The sequence below is a fragment of the Protopterus annectens genome, chromosome 13.part0, assembly GCF_019279795.1.
Source record: "Protopterus annectens isolate FY-2018-M chromosome 13.part0, PAN1.0, whole genome shotgun sequence".
Classification (NCBI taxonomy): Eukaryota; Metazoa; Chordata; order Ceratodontiformes; family Protopteridae; genus Protopterus; species Protopterus annectens.
The window spans coordinates 233,551,093-233,578,479 of NC_056747.1; the positions used below are offsets into that span (position 1 = coordinate 233,551,093).

At 43.7% G+C, this 27,387-nt stretch overlaps 1 protein-coding gene across 1 annotated transcript in view; it reads left to right on the forward strand.

Annotated features, from left to right (window-relative positions):
• Positions 1–27,387, forward strand: part of LOC122787881 (RNA-binding protein FUS-like) — a 921,130-nt gene that overhangs the window by 516,438 nt on the left and 377,305 nt on the right. The window contains exon 7 of the mRNA XM_044054799.1: positions 23,914–24,040. Coding sequence (XP_043910734.1) covers positions 23,914–24,040 — 127 coding nt within the window. The remainder of the gene's footprint in view (positions 1–23,913; positions 24,041–27,387) is intronic.

Consider the following 27,387-nt stretch of genomic DNA (forward strand, 5'->3'; position numbering starts at 1 on the left):
ATAACACAGACCCCCCCCCCCCCCTTTTCTCTCATCCACTACTCAAGCAGTTCTACAGAGGAGCCAAAAATATGATACCACCCAGGAGAGCTCCAACCCAAGCCTGGGACCTTAACTTTGTTTTGGCGAAACTCACTCTACCTCCTTTCGAGCCAGCTGCTACTGCAGACTTAAAATTTCTTTCATGGAAAACAGCTTTCCTTTTAGCAGTCACTTCAGCTAGAAGGGTATCTGAATTACAGGCCCTTATGGCAGTGGAGCCTTTCATCAGCTTTCATGCAGACAGGGTGTCCCTCATAACCAATCCATCCTTCATGCCCAAGGTGGTATCCAGTGTGGCTCTTAATCAGTCCATTCATTTGCCAGCCTTCTTTCCCAATCCACAGAACAAAGGGGAACGGGCAGTGTATTCCTTAGATGTGCACAGACAACTCAGATTCTATTTGGACAGGACTGAACCTCAAAAGGAAATCTAGACAACTGCTTGTAGCATTTGCTGCAGGAGCAGAGGGGAAGGCTATTTCAAAGCAAACCAATTCTAAATGGATAAGCCATTGCATTCATTTCTGCTGTAAGCACCATGGAAAACCTTTTCCCCAGGGGATCAGACTTCACTCCACTTGGGCTGCATCTACCTCTACAGCCTTTCTCAGAGGCGTCCCAACCAGGGAATCCTAGAAGCTGCTACCTCGAGTTCTGTGCATACTTTCACCAAGCATTATCATTTGCCAATTTTCTCTAAATCCAGAGCTGGCTTTGCCACTGCAGTCTTGCAGGGCCTTGTATCTGGTCATAATGCTATCTAAATTCCTCCTCCCAACCATAGCTTTGGGAATCTACCCAAATGTAATGACTGCAACTGTGAAACACGAAGAACATAGTACAGTTGTGTACACACCATAAATGTAGATGCTCAAGTGATGTCCTTCAAGGATGCATCTGCAGTCCTAACATATGGGTTGTCCTGCCTCAGGCAGCCCCTCGGTCGGCCGGATTCCAAAGTCTGGGTCTGGCCTCGGCTGATGTCGCACTTCACCCAACGTCATAGCTGCTGGGATATAAAGGCATCAGCCGACGCCATTTTCCCCAGTCTTTCTTGTCGCGCGGTGCCCGAAGCAGAAGCTGTTGGTAAGTGCCGGTCGGTCAGATCCAGAGATTTCTACTACCGAAGACTTCTAAAAAGCTAAGTACCCCGTTGGGGACGCTTTCTTGCCTCAGCCGATGGCAGACAAAGTAAATAATTGTTTAACTTGTGGGAAACAAATACCTCATAAGGATTTCCACTCTTACTGCCTTCCTTGTTTAGGCCCGGACCACGACGTATCAGCTTATTTAGCCTGTGCTTCTTTCAACCGACGGACGCTTAGACGTCGGTCGGAGTTTGCAGAGGAGTTTTTTGGTCCCGCTTTTGCATACAAAATGCCGTCGGAGACTCCAACTACGCAATTAGCTAAAAAGCGCAGGGAAAAGGACCGACACTCGCGGTCCGCGGTTTCGGCTGAAACCATGGTTAGGCCAACCGCGAGTGTCTCTGTTTCGGCTGAAACAGAGTCCTCGGTTCTTCCTTCGGCCGAAAGCAGGCCTCCGATAACCGAGGCTTCATAGAGCATGGTTGAATCTGCTACTGAAATTGCTCCTACAGAAGCTAGCACCCAGGATTTGTCAGATACTATTCCTTTAGACATATCTACCCCTGCACGTGGGGCTGCTAGACCCCCTGCATCTATGTCTATCGAGGCTTTTTCCAGGGCTAAAGCAGCTAAATCTTCTAAGGCCTTACCTGGTAAAACTCCCTCACACAGGCCTACCTCTAGTTCTCAACTGCTCAGCCTGGCTGAGGATCTCATTTCTTTGATCAGGGGATCCCAACCTCACCCAGACAGGGCCTCTCAACCCCCTTCCGATAAGAGGCCTAGGACTGAACCCCCCGAACCTGTTTCTACAGACTATTCCTCGGATGACTCAGATATCTCAGACCCTCAGGAAGGCCCATACTCTCCTTATGAGGATTCCGATGCAGAAGACTCCATTCCTTCTGCCTCTCCTCCTGAAGAATTTTCTTTTGGGGAAACCTTACATGCTATGAGGGAACACTTTCAATGGCAGGGCCAGGATTTTTCAGATTCAAGGAAAAGGCTAAGGACTTTCTTACACTTACCACAGCATAGGCCTTTAGCCATTCCTCCAGTACTAACAGTTGTTGATGATGCATACAATGATGCCTGTACTGCCCCTGATTCTCTTCCTCCGGCCCCTGCCAAGCCTGACAGATATTACAGGGTACCGGACACACACTACCATTTGTATAAGGCTCCTGTTGCAGATCCTGAAACCATTTCACAGGGCCCTAAAGCTGTGGCAGCTGCTTCTGCCAAAAATCCTCTCCCCTCTGAAAGGGAATCTAGAGCATTAGAGAGATGGGGTAAAAAGGTTGCTACTCTTTCGGCCAGGGCCTTAAACTGTTCATTTCACATGATTCAGTACCAGGAATTTTTGTTAGACCAGCTAAATAAAAAGCTGTCCTCTCCTGAACCTATAGACCGCAAGTCCCTTCAGGATTTGGTACATAACTCTCAGCAGGTCAGTAACCATTTCTTAAAATGTGGCTATGATGCACTGATGCACTGGAGGCTTCCTTTAGATCAGCTATGACTGGAACAGTGATTCGAAGGCATGCCTGGTTAAAAGAACAATCCTTACCAGACCATGTTAAGTCAAAACTCCTAGATGCTCCTATGGAGAAACAAAGTTTGTTTGGCTCCCCTGCACAGGAGGTTCTAAAGAAGGTGGAGGAAAAAGCAAAATCTGTCCAAACAGTCAAGGATTTCTTACAGGTCTAACCTCCGAGGTTTAGCAGAAATTGGCCTTCGAAGAATTGGTCCTTTCCAGACACCTCCAGAGCACAGAGAGGCAGAAGTAGACACCCAAGAGGCAGAGGTCAATCCAGGGGTGCCTACAGGGGACGTCAGTGGCAACCTACCAACCAGAGAAGTACTGCCACCGATTCAACTACAACCACTTCCACAGGGCAGACACAATGACTTGGCTCTGATTCCGCCTACCAGGGAACAACTGGAAGCACCCTTGGGCGGAAAACTAGCTTTTTCCCACAACTGGCATTACATTACAGGAGACAAATGGACTTTACAAACAATAGACAAAGGCTACCGGTTTCACTTCCACACTCTACCAAAAAAGAGAGGAATGCCAAACCTACCACCAAGCCAAGAAACAGACGCTCTAAGACAAATCAACAACTTACTAAGGATGAGAGCTATAGAAAAGGTACCGCCTATGGGACAAGGCCAAGGATTTTACTCCAGGCTTTTCCTTGTACCAAGAAAAGAAAATCAATGGAGACCTATTCTCGACTTGTCCGCTCTGAACACATACCTCATTGTTCCAAAATTCAAAATGCTGACCCTCCAGCAACTTGGAGTCTTGGCTGGTGACTCTAGATCTCAAGGAGGCATACCTGCACGTCCCTATACGACCAGATTGCAGAAGACACCTCAGATTTCTTGCAGGATCAGAGCATTATCAATTCTCAGCATTGCCCTTTGGCTTATCTACTCCGCCCAGAGTATTCACGAAATGCCTGGCATCAGTAATTGCTCATTGCAGGCTTCAGGGAATTCAAATTTATCCATACCTGGACGACTGCCTAATACAAGCGGACAACAAGGCAAAATTAACAAAAGATTTGGAAAAGGTCATACAACTGTTGCAAGCCTTGGGATACACAGTCAACATGCAAAAATCAAGACTAGTACCATCCCAAAGGATAACATTCTTGGGTGCAGAACTGGATACACCAACTCAGATGGCTTTTCTCACAGAAGAAAAACAAAAGCAACTACCAGTATATTTCATGACATTAACAACACAAACTCAGCTTACTGCAAGGAAAGTCCTGCAAGCCCTGGGTTACATGACATCCTGCATAATATTGATTCCACATGCCAGGCTGCATATGAGAAAGTTGCAATGGTACCTAAGGAATGTATGGTCTCAACACAAGCACAGTCTAGAAGCCCAGATTCCAATAATTCCATGCCTGAAGCAAGAATTCCAGTGGTGGGCTCAGGCCTGTCAGTTGAACAGAGGACTGCCTTTCCACAAACCTCATCCAGTCCAGACAATCACCACGGACGCCTCAGACCTAGGCTGGGGGGCACACATGGTGGACAAGTGCATACAAGGCCTATGGACCCAAGACCAGCTGAATCTACACATAAATCTAAAGGAGATGCTGGCAGTGAAACATGCAATCCAGGCATTCCGACCATTCCTTCAACAAGGTCACCTGCTGATCAGGACGGACAATACCACAGTCATGTGGTACATCAACAAACAGGGAGGTACACACTCATATCCTCTATGCCGGATGGCAATGGACCTGTGGAATGTGGTCCTGAATCTCAACATTCAACTTCAGGCCAGATTTGTACCAGGAAAAGAAAATTCACTAGCAGACACCTTAAGCAGAACTACCACGGATGCTCACGAATGGATGCTGCATCCAGATATCTTCAAAACCATAACAAAGAAATGGGGACTACCAGAGATAGACCTGTTCGCCTCCCCACACAACCACCAATTGAAGAAATTCTGCACAAGAGCATACCACCCACTTGCTTGGAGGGTGGACTCACTTTCCTTCAGCTGGAAAAACCTGACAGCATATGCATTCCCACCTCTTCCTTTGATGTACAAAGTCCTACTGAAGATCAAAGAGGATCAGCCAAGGGTAATCCTGATAGCTCCAGACTGGCCGAGGCAGCATTGGTACCCGCTACTGAGAAGCATGTCTCGGACACACGCATGGCCTCTACCTCTATGTCCCTTACTTCTAACACAGAACAACTACAAGATCCTACATCCAAACTTGAAAACTCTGCAGCTAGCTGCTTGGAATATTGCATAAAACAAAATAACCCAGATTTATCTCAGAGGGTTAAGGACATTATCCTGGAGGCTCGCAGACCCTCCACAAGGAAAACTTATTCAGCCAAATGGAAAAGATACCTCTTTTGGAGTGCTGCAAAGGGAGAAAATGTCTCATTGGCAAACATAGCACACATCCTGGAATACTTAGCAGAACTGTTCCACAATGGCCTGTCCTACTCCTCCATTAAGATTCATGCATCAGCAATCTCAGCAGACTACAACATGGATCCTCCTGTCTTCTCTCATCCTCTACTCAAGACAGTTCTTGAGAGGAATCAAAAACGTAAAGCCTCCAAGGAAACCACCTTTACGTACATGGGATCTCAACTTTGTGCTGGAAAAGTTAACACTGCCCCCTTTTGAACCAGCAGCAACAGCAGATTTACAGTTCTTGTCTTGGAAAACTGCTTTCCTGCTAGCAATCACTTCAGCAAGAAGGGTATCTGAATTACAGGCATTAATGGCAGTACAGCCCTTCCTTATCTTCCATCAGGATTAAGTGTCGCTGAGAACCAACCCTACCTTTATGCCAAAAGTGGTCTCCAGAGTATCATTGAACCCAAGCGATTCATTTACCTACATTCTTCCCCAACCCACAGAACAGGGGGGAAAGACTGCTACATACCTTGGATGTGCACAGGCAATTACGCTACTATCTGGACAGAACTAAGACCAACAGAAAAACTGACCAACGTCTGGTAGCATATGCAACAGGAATGCAAGGAAAGGCAATTTCAAAACAGACAATCTCAAAATGGATAGGAAATTGCATCCGATTTTGCTACTCTTTTCATGGAAAGACAACTCCTGAAAATATCAGACCTCATTCCACAAGAGCTACAGCCACCACTACAGCTTTCCTACGAGGAGTGGCTACCAAAGACATTTTAGAAGCTGCTACTTGGAGCTCCGTGCATACATTTGCCAAGCATTATAACCTTCCTTTATACTCCAGATCCTGAGCAGGTTTTGCAACTGCTGTGTTGCAAGGGATCTTGACTACACCATCTTTATCTTAGTGCCTCCTCCCCCAGTTTGGCTATGGTATTCTACCCATATGTTAGGACTGCAGATGCATCCTTGAAGGACATAGTACAGTTTTGTACCTACCATAAATGTAGATGTCCGATAGGTATGCATCTGCAGTCAGGATTACCCACCCTCCTTCCCCTCTGTGGTATTCCTAGGGTATCTATCCCTCTTTTAGCTAGCTGGGGGAAATTATTATGGTGTATTTGTTTTGTGTGTGTGTATATATATATATATATATATATATATATATATATATATAATTTTTGCTCTCTACTGTTTGGAATTATTTGCATTTATCCAAATTTAGCCTTCCTAGAGGGCACCTGGCATCTGGGGCAAGAAACACTGAGGAAAATGGCGTCGGCTGATGCCTTTATACCCCAGCAGCTATGACGTCGGGTGAAGTGCGACATCAGCTGAGGCCAGACCCAGACTTTGGAATCCGGCCGACCGAGGGGCTGCCTGAGGCATGACAACCCATATGTTAGGACTGCAGATGCATACCTATCGGACATCTACATTTATGGTAGGTACAAAACTGTACTTTTTCACTGTTGCAGTCCTGGTTACCCTCCCTCCAGCCCTCTAACTTCTTTTGGCTATGCCTCTACTTTCCTTTACTATGCTTGAAAGCCTTTTTGATGTATTTGCTTTTTTGTTGGAGGTATATCATTGTATTTTTGTATTTAATTCCTCCCCATAAGGGGGGCACCTGACATCTGGGGCAAGAAAAACAGATATAATGGCATCGGCTGCATGTTTATACCCCTGACGTCATGGAAGAAGGGACAGCAACTGACACAGGACCCAAGACTTTGTTAATCAGACCGACTGAGGGCTACTTGCAAGCAGATAACCCAAATGTAATGACTGCAATAGTGAATACACTCTAACATCTACTTTTATGGTAAGTGTACACAACTGTACTTTGCTGGTCATAGTGACCTGCACAGTAGGCTGCATGTTATATTTTGGTAATGATTTGCTTTTTTACCAATTCAGCCACACCAAGTGAGTAAGCACTGATGAAGACTAAATCTATATGTACATTAATGGACTATACTACATGAATGGACTTGTAGTATTGCGTACTCTTAATAGGTTTTGAGCAAGAATAGAAATCTAAAATTGCATTTCAATTTTTCACTCTAATCACCTTGTGATCTTTGCAAATGGAAAGATCCAAAATGCAGGCCAAAACCCTGTAATTATTGTAGGCAAAAAAAAAAAAAAAGAAAATTTGAGCCTATGATAAGTGAACCAAACCACCACAATTCAGTTACCTTTTTATTGCATCCCAAGAAACAAGCATGAATGTCAGTACAGGCAGAAAAACTGAGGATTGCACTAGGTAGGAAGAGCCTCCATATACAACTGACAGCTCCAACAGATTTGTTCAAGACTGTTATGATGTCAGACAAGGAGAAAGGACAGCATAATATTTCCTTGGAAATAGAGATTCCCTTATGCTTTTCCTCCTTCAGTCGATTTGGAAAGTCTTTTTCACTCTTAAGACAGAAAATCTTGTCGGTAACCCCCTTTTGGCCCTGGCTGCGTTGATTCCCTCTTAGGTTTCATCTGGCTGGGGGCAGGTATCACATGTTACCTCGCAAGGTGGACTTATTTAAACAAAACAACGGCTCCTTAATTCATCCCAGCTTAGAGTCAGTTTGCTTCTGAGTGGTAGAGTTTTAAAATCTTGTAGGCACCTGTCTTCTGAGGAAGCACTTGAGTTTTACCAGAGGGTAGAAAAGCAAATGGCAAAGATTTTCGTTAGTGCAGTAGTCAGAAATGGAATGCTTATCAAATGGGTATTCCTAATCTGTTTTTTGTTTGAGAAGTTTATTGCTGGGCCTGCATTTTTTCTGTAAAAAGCACATCTTTCAGCTCTTTCCTATTGTCTCCCTTTAGATTCACCATTGTCCTGATTTTGAGGTAAAACTTCTGGCTCAAGTTAAGGTGTATTCCATTAGTCACTGCTTTGGGGCTTTCTTCAAAGGTTTAAACTTCAAATCTGTTCTTGAAGCTGCTACTTGGTCTTTTCACACTTTTAGAGAAAGCAGACTTGTAATGATTTTAGAGTAGAGCAGGTTTTGCTTGGTCAGTCTCGCTAGGCGTTTTAGACCATAATGCTGTTGAGCTTTCCACCTCCTCAATCTTAGACAGCTTTGGGAATTTCCCATCTGTTAATATTAATGTAGCTGTGATCAGTCTGACATACAAAGTTATGGTAGATGTTTACACAATTGTACTGTCCTTTTACTGTCGTAGTATTGCATCCCTCCATCCTCTTCCCCCCTGTTGGTTTGAAATTTTCCATTTCTTTTTTAACTTGTACTTTAGTTGCTGCTACTTCTGCTTCAGCTGCTTGTCTGGGGCAAGAAAGTCTTTGGGTACTTTGTATCTTGCCATCCTTTATGTACCTCTGCCTCTGTTTGGCTGAAGTGATAAATTGAATGCATGGCATAAGGGAAAGGTGTCCAGGCTTTGGAATGCTGGACAAACTTATGGCTGTCCTTGGCAGGTTAATCCCCTTAGTTAATGCACCAGCGATCAGTGTGACATCTGCTGTTACCATAAGTTCTTGCACAGCTATAGAGCTGATGTCATTTTCATTCATTCCTCCGGTGTTGTTCAGATCAGACTGTGATGCTTTTTACAACTTGTGGAACACTGGAAGCTCTTAAGCTTTTGTCTAACCCATAATGCACGAGTCTCCTACCATACCCTAGATCTCATTTGCTGCTTTTGTGTTCGGAAGTTGGTCGCTGTTGGCTCTCGAGTTTTAGCTAGTGTTTAGTAAGAAATATGAAAATCCATCTTTTATAGCTTTCTATAGTCTTATTTTTTTTTTACTTTTATTATAATCTTATCTTTTTAACTTAGACCTCTCTCTTGCCCTTGTTACACTTTTTAGTGTTTTTTCTCCGTAATTCTCATTGTTGCCTATTTTCCCCTTTCCTCTTTCACTTACCATTGTTGGTATTTTTTCATAACTAATTTAAAAATTAAAAAAAAAAAAAAAATCTCTCCATTTTCTTTATCCTTGGCTGCTATTTACATGGTGATGTTGGGAAAAACCTTCAGGTTTTAAAAAAAAAATGTAATGCATGTGGCTATAAGATCCCTTTGTCGGATGCGCACCTGTCGTGTGCTTATTGCGTAGGCCTGACCCATTTAAACTCTGCATCCAACATATGTAAGGGTTTTAATCAAAGGGTCCTTATTGAATGAAAAAACTAATCGTAAGAGGATTAAGTACCATCGTCATCCTCTGATATGGCATATGGGACTCAAATCCCCCCAAGAAAGGGGCAAAAATGTGCCCATCGATCCTGTCAGGCTCTCATGCTCCAAGCTTGGAGCCACCTTCTAAAATATCTTGGTTGGATCTAATTCCATTGGATCCGAAGAACAAAACCTCCAGTCCGATTTTTCGCTCCAAAATCTAAGATGTCTGAAAAAGTCCCCTCGGATCTGAAGAAGCACAAGATAGATCTTCTCTGATCCGGTCTCCTCACACTCTGGATCTGATATCTTTCTGTCTTCCATCTCCTTTCCTGGAAAGACATCACCACTCTAGGACCTCCTCCATTGCTTTCTGTTCTTGATCTTCCAGAAGTTTGACCAAAGCAAATGTGAATAGGATAATGAGGAAATTTCTCTAAACACAAATTCAAATAGGGTAGGAGCCAGAAAAAAATCCCTATCCGGGTCCCGAGACCTTCATAAGTACTAACCCTTTTATCTTGTCTCCTTTTTTGATCTAACCTTTGGGTTCAGTGAAGTTGGGAGAGAGAATCCTGGACCTGTCCATATCTGATCCAAAGTTCATTGCATCTTCTATTGCAGCACCATCTCTGTGTGGGCAGTTTTAGCACGTCCATGCCAGATGACTCTGAGCTGTAGCGTTGGCGCCAGATCCGAGGTGTTTTTGTATACTTTGAGATTGTCTGAGCCAACTCTGCCCTTTGGAGCCTTGGCTCCAACCCCTGTTTCAATTGCCTAGCTTCCTGGTCTGAAGCTATCGATTGTTCAGAAGCATGTCTTTTCGGAGCCATTTCTTTTTCTCCTTTAGGCATTCTGCTATGAAGGTAGTGGAGAGAGTTTCTCTGCTACAGGGGAGAGAATGTATCCACCTTCCTCAGTTCCCACTTTCCAGACCCAGTTGTCTTTAAGTCTTGAACCTCAACATCCTACTCCACAAGGACAGCCAGTTCAAAGTCTCCAGGATATCCTTCAGGTTATATTGATTTCTTTGTATATTTCTTCAGAACACACCACTGAAGTCCCTAGAAAGAGAAAGTACAAAAGGATGCACTTAGACTCTCCTCAAGAGTCTGTCATGGAGGATACTGATTTCGATGAGGGGGAAGGGTCCCAAAGATCACCACCTGATATCTCATTTAGAGATGTATTAGAGATCCTCAAGCCAAGGGTTGGTCAGCCGACAACCCTTCTCAAAAGTAATCAGTGTTCCTGGGAGCCTTTGAATCTGGTCGTCTACCTCCTGGATTACTGCACCTGCTGATGAGCTCATTGATTTAATCTCTCCATGGGGTTGGAAGGAACCTGATTCTGAGCCAATCCCCAAGAGACCAAACAGGATTCTGGTACCACCTAAGTGCAAGGAATTTTGGAGCAAGGGAATACCAGTTGATGCCATGGATGTAATGTCTGCCATAAAAAAGCAACTTGGAGAACAAAGTTCCTCTGTCCATCCGCCTAAAAAGGAGTGTAGTGCACTGGATATATTCGGTAAGCGTGTATATGCTTCAGTGACATTTGTGCTTCGGGGACTGAACTGTTAGGCAAACTTCATCAGCCTCCAGAAGGATTTGATTAAAGAACTCAGCAAATCCCTCTCTGGGGCTATTACTTCTGAGGCAGAGAGCTCCATTGCCTCACAGTTGTCTAACTTACAGTCCATTTTGAATTCGTCAGGCATTTCCATTAGCAAGCATGCCTGGATGTGCCTGTGTGATTTTGCCGAGCCCTTGCAGTATTCTTTCGTCAATGCTCCCTGTGATGGAAGTTCTTTGTTTGGCCCCAAGGTCAAAGACGCACTATCCATGTGTGAGTAGGATAGTAAGATCCTGTCTGCTGTGGGCGTGTTTCTTTTTTCTTTGACTCCTTTAAGGACCTTTTCTAGGAATAGAGATGGTCGAACAATGTAGTTCAGAAAGTTCCAGAGTCCTTTCCATGATCCAAGAGGAGATATTTCCCCTAGGGGCAGAGGAGAGAACTCTAATGGAAGACGCTACGTGAGCAGCAGAGAAGGCCTGCAGAACCAAGGATACAGAGATGCTTTGACCGATCCTAACAGCGCTCCTGAAAGGAGGCCAGATTGTCCAGCCTAGGAGGCAGTTGGGGGTCATTTGTCCCTGCACCAGAGAGCCTGGTTAGTGATTACAAAAGATGCACTCCCTTCTGGAATCATTTCCAGAGGTTATGTAATATCCTTTTCCCTTCCTTCCCCCTAACAGTATTCCTGATGATCCAACCAGTCAGAGGAAAGCAGCAGCACTAGAAATAAAATAAAAAAAAAAGGCTGCTTGAAAGAGTCATCCAGGAAGTCCCACCAGACAAGAAAGAGACAAGAACTTACTCAAGATTTTTTTTCATGCCATAGCAAAAAGGGGACTGGAGACCAATTTTGGATCTCTGCGATGAGAACAAATCGGTTCAGTACATGAAGTTAAGAGGGTCACGGTTCACTCCATTCAGTCTTTCCTGTACAGGGATGACTGGATATGCTCAATAGGTCGTCAGGATGCATACTGTCATAAAAATTAACAGACAATCCAGAAGCAAGCTATGCTTCCAGATGGGAGCCAATCATTACCAATTCAGAGCTATGCCCTTTGGTCTCACCACAGCCCCCCAGGGTGTTAAAGTGCATGGCAGTAGTAGCAGCTCATTTGAGACTGCAAGGATTCCAGGTGTTTCCTTACTTGGAAGACTGGCTCATTGCCGCTCCGACCAGCCATCATCTGATCAAAGAATGAGCTTATGTACTCCAGTTATTCTCACACCTGGGGATTAGAGTCAATCACAGCGAATCTCAACTAGAACCATCTCAAATGTTCGAGTTTATCAGAGCTTTGTTCAGCACATTATCCTTGACAGCTTCCCTTCCCTTACCAAGGGTAGAAGCCATACAGTTCCAGGTCAAAAAGATTATTAAAAATTCTTCTGTCTCAGCTCGATTTGATTCTTCAAGCTTTGGGGTCACTGTCTGCTTTGTTAGTTTTGGTTCCGTTAGCAAGATACCACATGAGAATTCTTCACTTAATGACTCGGTGGTCATTCAACCTTTATCCACCCAAATCAAGATAATGCTGGATTGCAGAAATTATCTTCTTTGGTGGATAATGCAAGGTCACCCCTTCACTTTCCCTCAGCCAAGGCCCTGGTTACCACGGATGCTTTCCTGAATGGTTGGGGTTGGGGGGGGCACTTGGGAAAGACTGTCCAAGACAACATCATGGTCCCCATAAGAGGCCAGTACAGATTATTGGTGTCTTAGAAATGAGGGCAGTCCTCATCCCAGCATTGCAGGTATTCCAAGGTGCACGCCCTTCTGGGACCATTGAGATTCAAACAGACAATGTCAGTAGTTTGGTACATCAGCAGACAAGGAGGAACCAAATCTTACCCCCTGTGTTGAGAAGGTCTGTGTGTGTGGCAGTGGGCAATGTCGTCCAGTCGACATACATTCTGGGGATTTCCAATGTGATAGCAGACAGATTGAGCCGGTCTATTCTAATGCATCATGAGTGGTCTCTTAACTCTAAAGTTGAGAAGGGGCGAACCTTGGTGGATCTCTTTGCATCTTCCCCCTTTGGATTACACTGATTCTTCCTCATGCTTTTTTGGTGACATTGGATCTAAAAGACCACCTATCTTCATATTCCTTTTCATCCACAATGCAGGAAATTAAGGTTTTTCTTTCTTTCATATCACATTCAGTTTTCTGCTTTATCCTTTGGTCGTTTTGCTGCCCTAGTGGTATTCACAAAGTGTTTAGTGCATCATCGCCTTCTGCAGATTTCAAGTTATTCAGATTTTTTTCATTCAGGCTCTTACCTAAGATTCTTCTGTCTCATTTGCTATTCATCTGAACAGGTTAAGTATCTTATTGAGCCTAAAGATGTCTTGCTCAATTCCATCCCAGGATCAGATTTTCGTAGGCTGCAGACGCAGCGCCCTGTTAATGACCACTTTTTTTCCGGTGGACAAGGTTCTGTCTTTTGCTGGCAGATTGAGTTTTCTTCCGTTGTCTCAGAACCCTAAGATACATGGCTTCAATGATTCTCATGATAACGTATGCCGGACTTCAGATACCACTGAATCTTCAGTATATGAAGTCTGTCTGGACTCTGCATTGACATTCATGAATCTTCTTAATTCCTGTCTTACCCTTCATCATAAAGCAGTTTCTATTTTGGATCAACTAGATTTCATTCAGCCCCTGGATACCTATTCTTGTTTTTTCTACTTGCCGGACATTGTTCACAGATGGCTCAGATCTGGGATGGGGTGCTTGTTCAGAGACATCAGGGACCAGGGGTTGCGTTCACCAAAGGAAAAAGAGAACCCCATAAACATAAAGGAGACCAATGCTCTTTTTAGCCCTTCAGTCCTTGTTGCTGTGGACTCTTAGTCTTCATTTCTACATAGACAAAGGCATTCTTCATAGTCAGTGTTGCAGTACTGATTCTTGGGTCTTCCTGCAATGTAGAAGCCTATGTCCTGCCCCATTTTCCATGATCTTTGCATTATTCTTATCTGATGGACATCTGATGATCAGTATTCGAATGTCATAGTATCAGATGGGTGTTCTGTGCCATCTGTAGTTTTTTAGCTGTGCGGTATGATTAACTACATTTCATGAGATGCGTTCAGTCCATTGATTAGCTCATTTTCTCCAGAGTTTTTGCAACCTGCTTTCAGACAAGTAACCCTTTGGAGAAATTTTTCTTCAGTTTAATGTTTAAAAAGGCTAATAACCGAAGTGTGGAAAATAAATCCCACTTAGACTTTCATTCCTGTTTTGTTTGGGGCATCAAAGTAACATTTTCAGTTGTCAGAATTGTGCTAGGTTCTGAGCTCAGACCCTCCAGTATAAAGCTGAAGGTCCTCGAAGCCCACATGGAGTCCTCGGATCGGGTTCTTTCTTTTGCTTCTCTGCTACTTTGCTCATGAAATGCAAAGTTAAGAAGTTGAAAGAAAAGATTAAGTAGATGACTGGAATGCTTCCTCGTTCAAGTCAGCCAACAACTGTGATGAGGTGCTTATGCAGCCCCCAGTCTGACAACTACTAAGTCTGGGCCGACAAACATAAAACTTTGGGAAGCTGCCATGACATCATGTCATTCAGTTATGACTACTCTTAACACTGTCATTGGTTGGGTGCAAAGCCACTCCACAGAATTTGGCTTTCAGTGTCCAAGTGTTGGTTACAGAGGGAGATCTTTGGCTGTTGTGAATACACAAACTTCTGGAAAGCGGACTGAGGTCTCTTACCCGACCACGTAAGATGCCTTCCCTTCTAAATGCATCACTTCAACAACTTGATGTCTCTGCTAAATCTGTCTACTTTCTCTGTCATTAGGTAAGGGGCATAAAGCTGCACCTTTAGCTAATGACAGAGAAAGGAGATAGATTTGGCAGAGAGATCTTGTACATCTGCTGCCCTCTCTGCGAGGGATCCACATGTTAAAATACTTGGCCCTTACAGGACCAAATCATTACTAGGGCAGAGAGCATTATAGATATGCCTTACAGAGAGAAATACAGGAGACAACTGGAGCTGCAGTGCAGGTATCTAGACATTCTCTTGTATGTTACTATGCATCATGTAGAGCAGCTACTATAGGTTCTGTCACTTGTAGACGCACGTGGCTGAGGAGTGTACCACTCTCCGACCACGTAAAGACTGAACTGAATGACCCACTCGATAAGGAGTTCCTAGAAAGACCTGAAGATGCTACTGACTACCGTCCATGTTTGAACGTTGGTCCCCAAATGAACCTCAGCTAAGGATGATGCAGAGGTTCTGGAAATCCGGTTGGTTGCAGATGTCTGCATAGCAGGAAGACCCAAAAGTCAGTACATGCGTCCTTGCTCTACTCTAACATCTACAATTATAAGTGTAACACAACTCTTCTTTTCTGTGGTACATAAGTGAGTGGGGCACCAAGTCTTATCTTCTGTGTAGACTAGCTTTGATAGATTGGAGAAAATAGCCATTTAGTACAAAAATCTTTCTGCAAGCTGTGTACCTACCCTCAGAAATGAACACTGTGGCCGACCTTTGAGCAGATCCAGAGCTGACTCTCTCATGAGTAGATGTTAAACAGAGGTCTTTCTGTATATTTTGCATCAGTGGGGTACCACAATCTGTGTCCATACAGAACTGGCAGCTTTGGCTGATGTTCTTCATTCCACATTGCTGCAGTCCTAACTATTGGGTAGTCCGCTGTCCAGTCGGCCCGAATACCAAAGTATATGGCTGACGTCGGTCAGGGCGCATTAGACTGACGTCAGTACGTCAGGGTACTAATGCGCATGACCGACGTCATATCCTCAGTCTTTTTTGCCGCATGGTCCGATGCAGAAGCAATTTTGCGAGTGCAGGTTGGCGTTCTGAAAGTTTCTGAAGTCAGAGTTTCAGACCGAATCAAAGTTGGCTAAGTACCCGTTGGGAATATTTTGGTTTTTCTTGCCTCAGTATTTAACCGGATGTCAGAAAAAGTGAATAACTGTATTTCTTGTGGGAAACAGATACCTCATAGGGATTACCATACTTTGTGTATACCTTGTTTAGGGCCTGAGCACGACGTTGTTGGATGCCGCTCTTGTGCTAGATTTAACAAACGCACTATTAAGAGAAGGTTACACTGTGCCAGGTTAGTGTTTGGGAAGCGTTGTAATTATAAAATGCCGTCGGATGCTCCGACCCCGGCTTCGGCTAAAAAACGCAAAGATAAAGCAGCAAAGCCTAGCGTGGAGGAACCGACAGTCCCAGACGTCGGTTCTTTGGAAGGCTCAGTGGAGCCGGAGGTTTTGCCAGGTGTCTCTTTGGAGTCTCAGGAAGAGACTTTACTGTTACAGGATGTATCCTCTCAGGAAGTAGGCCAGGCTGAGGGGGCTTCTCAGGTGACTGTTCTTCCCTCTCTTCCTAAGGTGGTTAGAGCCTCTCCTTCAGTTTCCAAGGCTTCTTTGAGGGGCAGGCCAAGTTTAGCTTCTGTGGGGGTTTCTCCTAGTACTTCAGGATCTTTGCCTAAGAAACATATGCTTAAAATGGCAGAGGATTTGATTACTATGATTAGGGGTTCTATGCCCCCTCCTGATAAGAGGCCTAGGGTGGAACCTGAGTTTGAGAGTTTTGAGCAATGCTCGGAGGCTTCGGAGTCTTCGGCTGAAGACTTGCAGGAGTACCCTCCTTATTCTGATTCTGATGTGGATGATTCTACTCCTTCTGCTTCACCTCCTGAGGATTTTTCATTTTCAGAGACTCTGCATTCCATGAGGGAGCATTTTAAATGGGAAGGTCAAGATTTCTCTGATTCCAGGAAAAGGCTTAGGGAATTCTTGTTTTTACCCCAGCATAGGCCTTTGGCTATACCTCCTGTTTTGAATGTGGTGGAAGATGTGTTTGCAGAGGCTTCCCTGAATCCTGATTCTTTGCCTCCTGCCCCAGTTAAACCGGATAGGTATTATAGGGTGCCTGAAGCTCATAAGTATCTTTTTAAGAGTCCTAGGGCAGACCCAGAAACTGTCTCTCAGGGGCCTAAAGGTGTGAAGGCCTCAGTTGTTAAAAATCCTGTCCCTCCTGATAAAGAGGCAAGGGCTTTGGATAGATGGGGAAAGAAAGTGTATACTTCTTCCACTTTAGCCATGAGGGCGTTGAATTGTCAGTTTCACATGTTAAAATATCAGAATTATCTTCTTTCACAGTTGAAATCTAAGGTGGATGCTCTGGCTGAAGGTATTGAGTGTAAAGAGTTGCAGGATTTAGTTCATGTGTCTGAACAGGTTGGTAAACATTCTTTGCAGTGTGGTTTTGATGCTGTGCAGGCCTCCTCCAGGGTGGCTGCCACTGGTTCTGTTCTTCGTAGGCACGCTTGGCTGAGAGATCAGAATTTAGCTGAGCATGTTAAGACAAGGATTTTGGATGCTCCTTTACAGTCTGATGTGTTGTTTGGTTCACCTGTGGAAGCAGTTTTGAAGAAAATGGAGGACAAGGCTAAGTCTATGCAAACTGTTAAAGATTTTTTACAGGTGCAGCCTCCGAAGTTTAGTAGAAATTGGCCTACTAAGGGATGGACTTATCCTGCTTATGATTCCCAGTCTAGGGATAGGTCTAGACGTGGTAGGGGCAGAGCTCAGGGTTCTTTTAGGCCTAGGACAGGGAGTTCCCCTGCTCAGACTTCTGGTGAGGGCAGGGGTCAGTCCTTTCGTAAGCAGACCCAATGACCTACCTTTTCAGCTGCCAGTACATTCTCGCCTGGCAGCACCTTTGGGAGGAAGGCTGTCTCTTTTCAAAGAAAATTGGGATTTAATTACCCAAGACAGATGGGTTCTGGATATTATTCACCACGGTTACAGGTTTTATTTCCATACCTTGCCTCCTTTCAAAGGCATGCCAGACATTCCTCCTCTTCAAAGGACAGAGGCTCACAAGCAAATTTCTCTGTTGCTCCAAATAGGGGCCATTCAGTCAGTTCCTGTGCCGGAAAGGGGCCTAGGATTTTATTCTCGCCTGTTCCTAGTACCAAAGAAGGGGAACACGTGGAGACCAATTCTGGATTTATCTATCCTCAACACTTATCTGGACATTCCCAAGTTCAAAATGTTGACGTTACAACAGCTTTTACCTCTGCTGGGCAAATCTATCCTCTTTTTGGCCAGTGGTATTTACTTTTTACTGGAGGTGTTCCACACCATGTAATTGCTTCCTGTTTTGGGTGACTCCTGACATTTTGGGCAAAAAAAGAAAACTGATGTAATGGCATCGGCTGCGTGTTTTATAGCCATGACGACCTGACGTCATGGAAGAGGCAACAGCATCCGACGCAGAAATCACAAGACTCTGGTATTTGGGCTGACTAAGGGCTACCTGCAGGCAGATAACCCAAGTGTGATAACTGCAACAGTGAATACACTCTTAACATCTACATTTATGGTAAGTGTACACAACTGTACGTTATGGTACCCCAACAAGCAGGGAGGGACAAAAACGTACCACCTTTGCAGACTAACCTTACTAATCTGGGACCTAGCCCCACAACACAACTTGTCCCTGCAGGTAACCTACATCCCCTCCCAGGACAACAAGCAAGCAGACCACCTCAGTAGGACATCCTCTCCAAATCACAAATGGATGCTTGACAGGAATGTCTTTCTAGATATTGTCCACCGGTGGGGCACACCTTAAGTCTATTTGTCCCCCCCCCCGCAGAACAGATAACTGCAGACTTTCTGCTCCAAGACCTACTCCCCGCTAGCTTGGAGAGTGGATGCATTCAGCATTTCATGGCAGAGAAGGTTACTGTATGCCTTTCCTCCTTTCCCATTAATTCAAAAAGTCCTCCTGAAAATTAGGAGAGACAGACCAAAAATCTTGTTGGTGACTCCCCCTACTGGCCTAGGCAGCACTGGTTCCTCTGCTTTTCAGTCTAGCCAAGGGCAGTCACCACAAGTTACCCCACAAGGTGGACCTTCTGACACAACAAAAGGGAACCCTCATCCATCCGCACTTGCAGATGTTATCACTTGACACTGTGGTTGGTAAACTTCTAATTCCCTTCAGGCACCACTACTCAGAGGACGTGCTTTCAGTCCTGAGGGAAGCCAGGAAACCTACAAGAAAATCTTACTTGGCTAAATGGTAGAGATTTTCAAAGTCGTGTTTGGACAAGGGCAGGGATCCGTGCATCGCAGAACCCCCCCTAGTTCTTGCCTGTGTTTGTCAACTTTAAAGGGGGGGACTTTCTTACTCTTAAGTGGAAGTCCTCCTTTCACCAGTCTCGGCTTACCTACCACTAGACCTTCCCCTACTAACCAGGCTCGATGTGAAGCTATTCTTTTAAAGGGGTCTTGCATATCAGACCACCAAGAAAACCCATTCCACCACCATGGGAACTGAACTTCACCCTGGAAAAACTAACACAGTCACCATTTGAAGCTGCTAGTATAGCTACTCTGCAAATGTGCACATGGAACAGTCCTGCTAGTGGCCATAACCAGCCAGAAGTGTGTCTGAATTACAAGCCCTAATGGCCTGCCCTCCATATACTACTTTTCATAAGGGCAGGGTAACACTAAGAACTAACCCTTCCCACCTTCTGCCCCTCTCCCACCAATGAAAGTGAGTTTATACTCCACTCCCTGGATGTACACAGACAGCTAAGGTTTTACCTAGACAAAACAAAATAGATAAGAACATCCAAACAGCTCTTTGTTTCCTTCCACCCTAGGGCCCTGGGCAAGGCAGTCTCCAAACAAACCATCACATGATGGTTTAGAAAAACTGTTTGCCTATGTTATTCGCACCATGGCAAAAAAAACTCCCACAGAGAGATAAAGCTCACTCTACCAGGGCAGTGGCTGCCTCCAAATCCTTTTTTCAAAGGCCTGGATACTGCGTCCATGTAAGAAGCAGCCGCATGGTCCACCATTCACACCTTCACCAAACAGTACAAGTTAGACAATGTCTCCAGAACATATGCAGGCTTTGCCAGAGCAATTCTGCAGGGCTTTGTGGAATCAGCTTCATCTACCTCCTCCCTTCTTTCCAGCTAAGCTATGGTACTTGCCCACACCAAGAATACTGCAACATAGGAATAGATGGACATAGAATGGTTGTGTAAAATCTTATAACCATAGATGTCCTTCACTTCCATGTTGCAGTTTTCCTTCCCACCCACCTTAACCCCCTTATCCTTTTTCTCTCACTCATTACTGATCTGTCTTGGGTCTCCTGGGGGTTATACCTTTGCCTGCGACATATTTAACCACAAAATGGCTCCTTGATCCTATGACTGACATCACTGGCTACTCCACTTGCTTCTGTCCTGCTGGGATTTCAAGATCTGAGGTCTTTTTGTGCAGACGTCACATTTAAGGTCCCTGGTTTATGGCCCTATGTGTGACGTCCCACGCAACTGCAACAGCCAAGCTGATGCTTTTGTATAGCAGCCGATGTACGGGTCACCTTGGATGGAAAAATCCCACACCAAAAATACTGCAACATGGAAGAGAGGGACACCTATGGTTGTAAGATTTTACACGACTGTTTACTCACTGCTGTGACTTGTGAAGAAGACCTTGAATTATACAAGCTGTATGGTGAGTCATCCCTGTCTATCCTTTCACAAAGATATGGTAACTTTGAAAATAAATACTTTGCGTCTAAGGTTGTTTCAGCATTTACATTGAGCCAGGCTATTCTTCTCCCTGTTTTCTTTCCAGAAATTAGTTTGAGGAGTAAAGGATTCTTACACCCTCCGGATATACATACTACACTGATGGAAGAAAAATGTTTAGGATTTCTGATAAAACTTTTTTTTTTTTTTTTTTTTTTTTTTGTTTTGTTTTTTTTCTAACCACCTGAAGAAACTGGTACAGTCATTGTCAAAGCTGACAATTTCTAAATGATTGTCTCATGCTATTGGCTACTGCTTTTTGTTCTCACCATAATGAGACCCACCCAGGCAAAGTTTGCCCACTCTGCAAGGTTTTTGGTTACTTTTGTGGCTTTTTGGAAAAGCGAGGACTCTAGAAATGTACTAGAGGCAGCACCTTTACTAGCCAGCACAAACTGGATGCTTTCTTTAGGTCCAGATCAAGCTGTTCTGCAGGGGCTATTGGACTCTGATCCAGCCTATTAATTGTAAGCTCTTTTATTCATCCCATATGGCTTAGGCTACTGCAGCAGTGATCTAGTAATAATGAACATAGTACAACCATGAAAATAAACTTGTAACTGTAGATGTTTGAATGGACTCCTCTGTTTTCTGTTTATACCTGGATGTCTGTTTTTTCCTTTCCCTTTCTCCTAGCACATACCTAGCTTGCATGGCTGTAGCCTGCCTTAGTGTGAGGCAAGAAAGCTCTAAGGATGGTGTCCTAACCTCCCACTTTATGCCACTCTCCTTGAGCTGTTCAGCAGTTAGGACATGTGATAGGTGCAGTAAGGCTTTAGAAGCTGTCTCGTCTATTACTTTGCGGAGTATGTCATATATAGATTAGTCTGCCTTGCAATAGTGTTATATTCAGATGTTTACAGTTGTGGTAAGTTTACTTACTGTACTTTACAGCTCTTGCAAGTCTCCTCTCTGGTAGTGGATGAAACATCCAGCCTTTATAGGCAGTTTTTTTTGTCTTACTATTCCCACTATGGCTGTCATGGGAGAAGGCATTTTTAAGACCGAACTGTCCAAGCAGTATGGTCAAAAACGTGGAAGCAGCACATAAATCTGGGATAAAAGAATGGTACTTATGCAAGCCCTTCACAGTTCTCTTCCACAAGGTGCTGTTGACATTCACATGGACAGCATGGCTGTGATCTGTTATATTAAGCAGGGCAGAGTAGAAGCGTTTCCTATTTGCAGAAAGGTCTTATGAGTATGGTGGTGGTAAGCAGTTTTATGAAAACTGCTCAAATCTTGAGTCAAGCCATGTCTGTAGCAGACAGGCTCAGTCATCTCTTGAAGCTTCATATGTTCCTAGGCTGGTGGGTAGCACAGGGAACAGTTTAGCCCACACCCCCACTATTAGTGACTTAATTTCAACCTTAATGAATTACAGTGCAGCATTATCTTCTTCACCCATTTTGGAGCAGGCAAGCAAAGATGATTAATTGAACTTGTCTCATTGTACTAGTTTCTCCAGTCCTGCTCATTCCCATGTTTATCCAGAATTAAGGTTTGGCCCCTCCTTTTCTGGCCTCCTCTTCTGTAGAAACCTATGTATCAGCGACCCTATGGAACTCTCTTCACCATCTGGAAAGCTTCACCTATATTCTCATTCTTTGTATTAACTGTTTTTCCACTTTCAGTGATGGTGAGAAACACTGCTTACTCTTCTGTGAGTTATCCAAAAACTTTTCTGTACCCATTGGCTCAGTACAAGAAAAACATTTATAAAGGGAGGCGGTCTTGATGTATTGTGTGGTATACTGACAACCTGGACCCGTTTTAGCCCTGGCTTCTGTGTTGCTAAACTATTCCATGTCTCTTACCTGTGTGTCTGCAGCTTTCGTATCAGAATTCGTCTCATTTTAATATCTAATTTTTATAAGGGTCTCCATGGCTGTTATTGAATTCACCCAAGCAGTGCAAAACCATGCTATTCTTACAGGTGCATTTTTCATTTGATCTGCACTAGAGTTTACTTCCTCAGTATCTGAATGTCTTACTGACCATAGAGTTAAAACGCTTCTGGAAAGCTATCTTTGGAGACTATCACTTCAAGGAATTATATTGTGCAGGCTTTGTTGATTCCCTGTAAAGAAAGAGCAGTTGTGCACTATTTATATTAACCCCAGCTAATTCCATAATTACCCATGTTTATAGATCCTTCTGTATTACTTCATCTGACAGTTGAAATGCAAGCATGCAGCATGGTGCAGCTTAGGCCATTGCTAATCATCCTACTCCACAAGCTAAAATTTCTCGTGACAAAATGTATTTATACCAGGAATATTCCAATCCCCTAATAATTCCTGTTAGAATATGCACATGCACGATGAACATAGCACAGTCAGTAGAATTTAGATATGCGGTAATCTTCCTTCTAGGTTTCAGTAAACACTATACATTCTTTTAAATAGGTAAAGTATATGCCTATCACTGCACTTTGCACTCTGTCTAGCATTACCTTCAAGTAAATGTATGACTGATGCATTCTTGCCCTTAGAAATAATCTCTTCAGGGAATCCTTGCCCTACATGGTAAGAGCAAAAGGTAATACCTTCATACTTCAAGGAGCTCCCTCTTGTTCTCATATCTTGTGAAAGTTTATTTGGAATTGTTCTAGCAAAGTAGAATGATGATGCGGCACAGCTTAAACTTGGAGCTTGCTTTGAATTTAGAAAAAGGGACATACAAGTGTAACTGTTGCTACCCCCTGCCCCAAATCTCCAGACCAACGCTATAAAATCGCTTCCTGAAAGTTAGAACTACCTTCTGTGTGCATCAATGTGTATATATCTGATACTAGCCCTTCCAGTGTGTTCTTAGAGTTCTAGAAAGTATGGTAATTGTACTAGATTCCTAAGCAAAGCAAACACTTAGTGGAGGCCTTTAGGAGGAATCTTGTCTTCCACGGTTGACACTTTCCTCTCTTAGCTGACCTAAGTAAATGTTTGAGAAACTGAAGGCTCCCCAATGGGGCATGTAACTGTTGGCAAATCTTCTGCATCCCGACCGGCTGCAAGGTGGTCTGGAGATGCTGTGCCTTTACTTATTTACCTCTATGGCCACAGGCGTAGGTCTTATGCCAGAAGTATGGGATGTCAAGAAGGTTTTTTTTGGCTTTAGTACCCCAGTCAGGTTACCCTATACAGTATAATCCACAAGTATTGGAATACTGCAACAGTGATTAGTAGGACACCAGTTACAGAAAGTTCTTGCACAACTGAACTGCATCTATTAAGAATTTGGAGCTTTTGCGCAGTGCTGTTTCGAGAATTAACCTTGTCTGTTCTGACATTAGAGTTGTGAAATTGCCTTTACGTGATCATTGGGGCAAAAATTGTGAGTCTTTTTCAGTACAGGATTTTTCCAGTACACATCATCTAAAAACATGGTAATGCAGGTTTGTTTGTTTTTTTTTGTAAAGTTTGTTTTTTGTCTGTTTTGCTGCAGAAAGAGAAGTTGGAACATTAGTCACTATTCTCTGCTCTCTTCCTCATTTCAGATGATGATCGACATGGTATGAGTAGATATGGAGATGATGACAGAGGTCATGGCAGGTCCCAAGGTGGAGGAGGTAGAGGGCGTGGGGGATTTGGATCAGAAGGAAGAGATCGATCGTTTGGCATGGGGTAAGCAGGAAGATCAGAGTGTTAACTGAATAAATTGGTTTGAGTGGGCACAACATGCTGTAATGCTGCTGTATTCTTTTCAGTTTTATTAGGAAATAGGTCTTTCTTTACACTGGACGACTTTTTTAATCCCTTTAGTGGTTCCATTAAAATAGGCTGTATTTGCATGAATGCTTCTGAAGGCTTGGACTTGTATGGGTTCACTGTAGACTGGTTAGGCTTTCTTGCCATAGAATGTTGTATATTAAGCGTAAGTGTTGAAGTGCTCATTTTGCCATTTGGTCATAAAATTGGAAGTGGTGCTTGCTGGAAGAAAATGTGTAACATAGGTCTGGAATTGTGTTGTGGCATGCATATTTTAGTCTATAGGAGTAATGTTTTAGTCATTGTCAGCATTTAATTGAACTTGTATGGATTCCAAATTAACTCATTTGTATTGATGAAAGGGAAAAATGTCTAAAGTTAAATGCTAAAATATTCTTAGTGGGAAAATCATTTGAAATATTTTAAAGTTTTGTGTGTTCATTTTCTCAAAAGATTAATCTGCTTTTGAATAGTGCATTTTGGACTGTTAAGAACTAGAAGTTGTGGAGTTAGCACCAAGTACATTGGTCATGCACATAACTCCCTTTGCCAAAGCTATGTAATGTTTTAATGTGTGTTTAGACTTCAAGGGTAATTGGATATTTTACTAAGCAGATATTTTTTGTTGTGATGTCAATGATTGCATGCCACTGCAGCAGTGACGTAATCCTATTAAGAGACCGGAAGCTATGTTGTACAACATCTGTTTAAGAATACAAGATCCTTTACAGCTGCTCTTCCAGTTTTTTGCAAATATTACCCACTTTTTTGCACCTGAAGGTGCAGTAAATCAGTGCTTCTGTTTGCAGTTTGGCTGCAAACTGAGGTGTAACTGCAAGTTTGCTGGTGTCATCTGTAGCTGTTTTTGTATGTAGCCCAGTGAGCCTGCATGACTTAACTGGTATTGCATTGAATAGGTTACAGAATATGAACAGTTAACAGAATAATTTAACATATAGCATTTGAAACGAAATAAGTTTTCTTACCATTAATGTGTATTGTTTGGTTTTGCTGATTTCACCTTTGCATCTTATTATTGAACTTTACCCCCCCCCCCAAAAGAAAAATCCTTTTTATGGGGTTTTAATATCAAATTTAAGATGTGATGGATCTATAGCTATCCAAGGCACTTTTGAGGTATCCATGTCAGACCTGTCAGCTCATTTTTGTGGTGTATTCTGGGCTTGTTGGTAGGATTTTGGTTTGTTGACCTTGCAGTGCTAACACTGAATGAAGTAAAGGGGGGGGGGGGGGGGTGAGGGATGGTATTTTTTTTCCTGTAGGGTACATGTTTTCGTAACACTTTTTTTGGTTTATACTGTTTTATATGCTGGTCTTAAAATGTTGTGCAATTCATTGTTGAAGAGTAAGTGAACTGGTCCAAGAATTCTGTATAGCCATGATTAAGGCAAATGTTTGCATTGCACATTTAACATTTTTTTTTTATTTTGGTCTACAGAAGACGTCAGTGTCAGCATGATGAGTAAGGTCATTTAAGATGTATCCATTGTTAATAGCTCAAGTCTTTTCATACCACTACTGCTGTGGCGTCTGAGTGTTAGTGCTTAGTTGATGGGGGCAGTTACTATGGAATTTAAGATGTTCAACTCAGTTGCAAAAATGTTTTTTTTTTTATGTCCGCATTACAAGTGGGTTTGACTCTTTTGCAATCTGAAGATATTTAGAGTAACATGATTACATGAGTGCCCCATAGGATGTTCAGTGTGTTAATAAAGCAGGGATCAGCAGCTGCTGTTCTCGCACTTGGAAAGTGCAGAAGCTTGTTGAGGGTATAACCAAGATCTGATGCAATTTTTATTTATTCCTCAACTGATGGGTCTTGGATCCAACCTCAAATCCAGCTTGTATGCTTTTTCTAGAATCACAAATCCAATTTTCGAGCTCATCCCTTAACCCATAATGCCCCACTAACCCAGCATACCTCCAAGTCTGACTCCCTCCTCAGGTCAGAGGTCTGGGAGGATTTGGGGCTCATCGGTACTGGGGAGTTCAGCTCTAGAGCTGCTGGCTGCTGTTTCTCCAAAGACCTATCTTTGAGGTAATGGAGAGGGCCTTCTCACTGCTAAGAGAGAGGACATCTTTGCCTTTTTCAGATCTTGCGTGTATCCCACCATCTGATTTGAGTTCTGAGCCTCTCAGTTTTGTCCCACAGGGGCAGCCAACCTGCTCAGGCCTCCATTTAGTCCCTCCTCAGGACTCCCCTGTTGCTTTTGATACCTCACCGACCATCCCACTAATGAGATCTATTGGAAGAGAACATACAGAAAGAGACACTTGATTCCCCTTGGGAATCTTTTACTGAGGACACTGACTTTGATGAGGGGGAAGGGTCCCCCCAGACCTCCACCTGATGACATCTCCTTCTGAGAAATTCTGGGACTTTTAAAGCAAAAAGGTTGATGGGCTTCCAAACCCTCCCTCCTTCCCAGAAAGATTGTGTTCCTGGAGGCTTTGAGATCTGGTCCAGTTACATCTTGAGTGACCCCCCCCCTCCCCCAACACACACACACACACACACACACACACACACACACACTGGATGATGCGCTAATAGACCTCGTCTCGCACTGTATGGAAGAAGTCCGATACTGTGGAGCCTATCCCCAGGTGACCTCATAGGTTTTTAGAACCCAAAAGACAGAGCACCCTGGAGAAATGGGGGGGGGGATTCCCAGTAGATGCCATGGTTGTGGCAGCAACTAATACAAAAACTCGCTGAACAGAGCTCATCTGCTCATCCCCCTAACAGGGAGTCTAGGGCTCTATACAGGTTTGGAAAGTGTTTTCCCTTCAGTGACATTTGCCCTGAAGTTGCTGAATTACTTGGCATACTCTGTAAGGTTGGAAAGGAATTTGACAAAAGAGCTGTCGAAATCTTTTTCTGGGTCCATGTCTGTGGAGGACCAGAGCAAGATTTCTGCACAAGTGGCCACCCTTTAGTTAATATCTAATGTGTCTGTATAGCGGATATCCCTCGCTGCAGAAAATACTTTACAGGTGACTGATTCGGGCATAGCTGTCAGGAAACCTGTCTTGATGCCCCTGTGCGATTTTGTGGAGCCTTTGGAGTCTCGTTCACGAATGCCTTCATTGATGGATTATCCTTGTTTCACCCAAAGGTGAAAAACTCTTGCCATAAGTGAGCAAGATGGAAAGATCATGTCTGCTGTTGGCATCCGTTTTTCTGTGGCTCAGAGACCCTTTTCCCAGAATCAGTGAAGAGGCAGAAAGATGTGGTTTCG